The 2,757-nt window shown below is 49.8% G+C and overlaps 1 protein-coding gene across 1 annotated transcript in view; it reads left to right on the top strand.

Annotated features, from left to right (window-relative positions):
• The window catches only part of tbx15 (T-box transcription factor 15), a 34,999-nt gene that overhangs the window by 3,822 nt on the left and 28,420 nt on the right, over window positions 1–2,757 (top strand). Inside the window, exon 2 of the mRNA XM_008290371.1 lies at window positions 1,657–1,864. Coding sequence (XP_008288593.1) covers window positions 1,657–1,864 — 208 coding nt within the window. The remainder of the gene's footprint in view (window positions 1–1,656; window positions 1,865–2,757) is intronic.

Genomic DNA, 2,757 nt, shown 5'->3' with positions numbered 1-2,757 from the left:
GATCAGAGCGAATCATCAAAATCACTTCCTGGTTTCCTGACCTGCTGACTGCTAGACGCCGTGGGGGGGTCTCTGTGGTGGCCTTCAGCCTGACGGTCGTTTGGAGGCCAAACTATCTGACTGAAACCGTCCGTCGGTGGCTTTCCCTCCGCGTGGCTGCAAAACATTCACGCAGCCTTTTTTTTAAATTTATTTTTTGAATCAGTGTAAAGGCAGAAGAATCCTCTGAGCTCATTAGTGGAGCTCCGCTGATCTGTCCCCGGTTTAGGTGACTTATTTTAAGCCTTTGCACAATGACTGAGCCTTAAATTAGCAGAAGAATCCAGGACGCGTCGTTCAAATATTTTATTGACAAAAAATGACAGCAGTTGTTTTGCAGATTGAATCCAAAAAGCTTTCAGAGAAACACCGTGATTGTTCTGCAGCTCGTCTGGCTCTGCTTTAAATCTACACGTTTGCATCTTTGCATCCCATAATTCCCCCAAAACCTCCACCAGCGCGCATGTGCATGAATTACCAGGTAACGCAGAGTCTGGCTGCAGTGAAGGATCTCCCAAGAAGATGATGGAGAGACTGTCTCTCTGTGGTCTCTGCCTCCCCCCTCTCGCTCTTCCTATCTCCGTCTCCCCCTCCTCCTCCTCCTCCTCCTCCTCCTCTTGTTTCCAGGCCTTGGCTCGGCCCGAGCTGCGGCGGTTTTCTCGTCCGGGACTCTGTCCAGTGGCTCAGCAGCGCTGCATTTGCATAACCATATTTGTGTGCCCTCGGCCTGCCAAGTCGACCTCCTCGTGTCAGGGCCCCAATAAATAATACATTATTAGATTCTTCAGTTTTCTGGGTGGAGGAGATTCGCCTAATAAAGTACTTCTGGGAAAAGCAGAGCGAGAGCCGCCATGTGAGGGTTCCATCTGAGCTCTGTGAAGATCCATCCAGGTCAGGGTGGTTCTGGTAGATTCATGGCAGCAGGTCCAGTTTAATCTGCAGCTCTGATCGAACAAAAACGCGCTTTTTTGTGTTTGACCCCAAAAGGTTCCAGTTTTGTAGCTAAACAACAACCATGTGTTCAGTCAGAGTGACTCAGCCGCATTCCTCCCGCAATTAGAAGTTTAGAAGTGACAAACAGTGGCTTGGATTCAGACGCTGCTTCCTTTTCTGAGACTCAGTAACGCAGCAGACTGGAGGTTCGGTTCGGTCCTCCTGCTTCGGAACGCAGTGAAAGTTGGAGATGTGAAGTCAGGCTGGTTGGAAATCTCTCCTGTAGGTCTGGAAGAAAGGTTTTATCTGCTCGAGCACCACTGGCCGGTCCGTCCGTCTGGTCCGGGAGGAGCACTTGAGGAGGAAAATTGCATTTGCTGAACGTTTCCCGTCGGAGCGCTTCATTGTGTGGCCCCAATTTAAAATGTCATATTTTCTGCGTCGCGTTTCAAAAGGCTTTACGCAGCATTTGCTCTGTTTTTGACTCGGGCCCAGAGTTCCATGACGAGCTGAGCGGGCCAGCCAAACTGGGCCGCTGCTCTTCCAAGCTGCGAGCGGCAGGTGATTTGGAAGAGAAGCGCTGCTCTCCCCGTCGAGCCAAGTTTCCTGCGTAGAAAGCCTAAAGGGCAGTAATTCCACTGTTTCAGCGCTGCCTTCTCATCATCTCCCTCATTTCCCCCTCAGACTCAGAGGCGAGTCCCGGCTCGGACGGAGAGGGTCTCGCCGAGAGGACGTCGTGTTCTTTCGGCTCACCTGCCGACCTGGCCCCCGGCCCCTGTGACCCGTCTCCGCCGGCCTCCATGGAGGAGATCCAGGTGGAGCTGCAGTGCGCGGACCTGTGGAAGCGCTTCCACGACATCGGCACTGAGATGATCATCACCAAGGCGGGCAGGTAGGCCAGCGCACGTACACAGACCTCCTGGAGACGTTTTGGATGAGGCGAGCAGACCGCGCGTAAAAGGCGAAGTTTTACGCGCAAAACGTTTCCTGTTTACTTATTTTACCAAGAAAACAGCAAAGTTTTCTCCAAATAACTTCCTAGCAGGTAAACTTATGACATCTCAGACTTAAGTCGTCACATGAAGGCGCAGCTTCATTAAACACAAAAGCGCACAAATGCACAACTTCTTTCTTTCTTTCTTTTTTAAGGAATCACACACACACACCTCTGCGCTCAGACTGGAGGGTGTTAATGTGTTGCACATGCAGGCCGCTCCGCTGCGTTCAGGCCTCCATGACGCGGCAGGTTCCTCCTGACGCTGGAGAATAAAGTGGAGCTGGTTCTAATTAATCTCTTTAGCGTGTTCTGGCTTCTCTCGCTCTCCCGAGCCAACGAGTCCAAACCCGGAGCGAGAACAGGAGTTGACCTGCGGATCCTGGAGGGAAGAGCTTTTCCCCCGCAGGCTGTCCCGCATTTCAACCAACATCTCCCCACTTGTGCTCACCTTCAGCCGGTGGGACTGATTCCACACTTCACGGCAAACAGCTGCTCGTTGTGTTGTCGAATCTTTAAAGGTTGTGGAGACGTTCTTTTGATGTTGGATAATAATCAGAGGGTCAAAAGTGTAATAATTATACCTGTGTTAGAAACATTGAAATATTCATGACAGATGTGCAGCAGCAGGAAAACTGTGCTCACATTATTGTCCATCTTGTTGTTAATACCGAAAAAAAAAATCACCGAGTTTTGATTTTGCGCTTTTACGCATCCAGTCTTCTGTTAACCTCTCTGTGTACAATGTTGTTATTATTATTATTATTATTATTATTATTATTATTATTATT

Source organism: Stegastes partitus, unplaced genomic scaffold (assembly GCF_000690725.1).
Source record: "Stegastes partitus isolate 25-593 unplaced genomic scaffold, Stegastes_partitus-1.0.2 Scaffold669, whole genome shotgun sequence".
Lineage (NCBI taxonomy): Eukaryota > Metazoa > Chordata > Actinopteri > Pomacentridae > Stegastes > Stegastes partitus.
The sequence above is the reverse complement of the archived record's forward strand: the minus strand, read 5'-3'. Positions and strand labels throughout refer to the sequence as shown.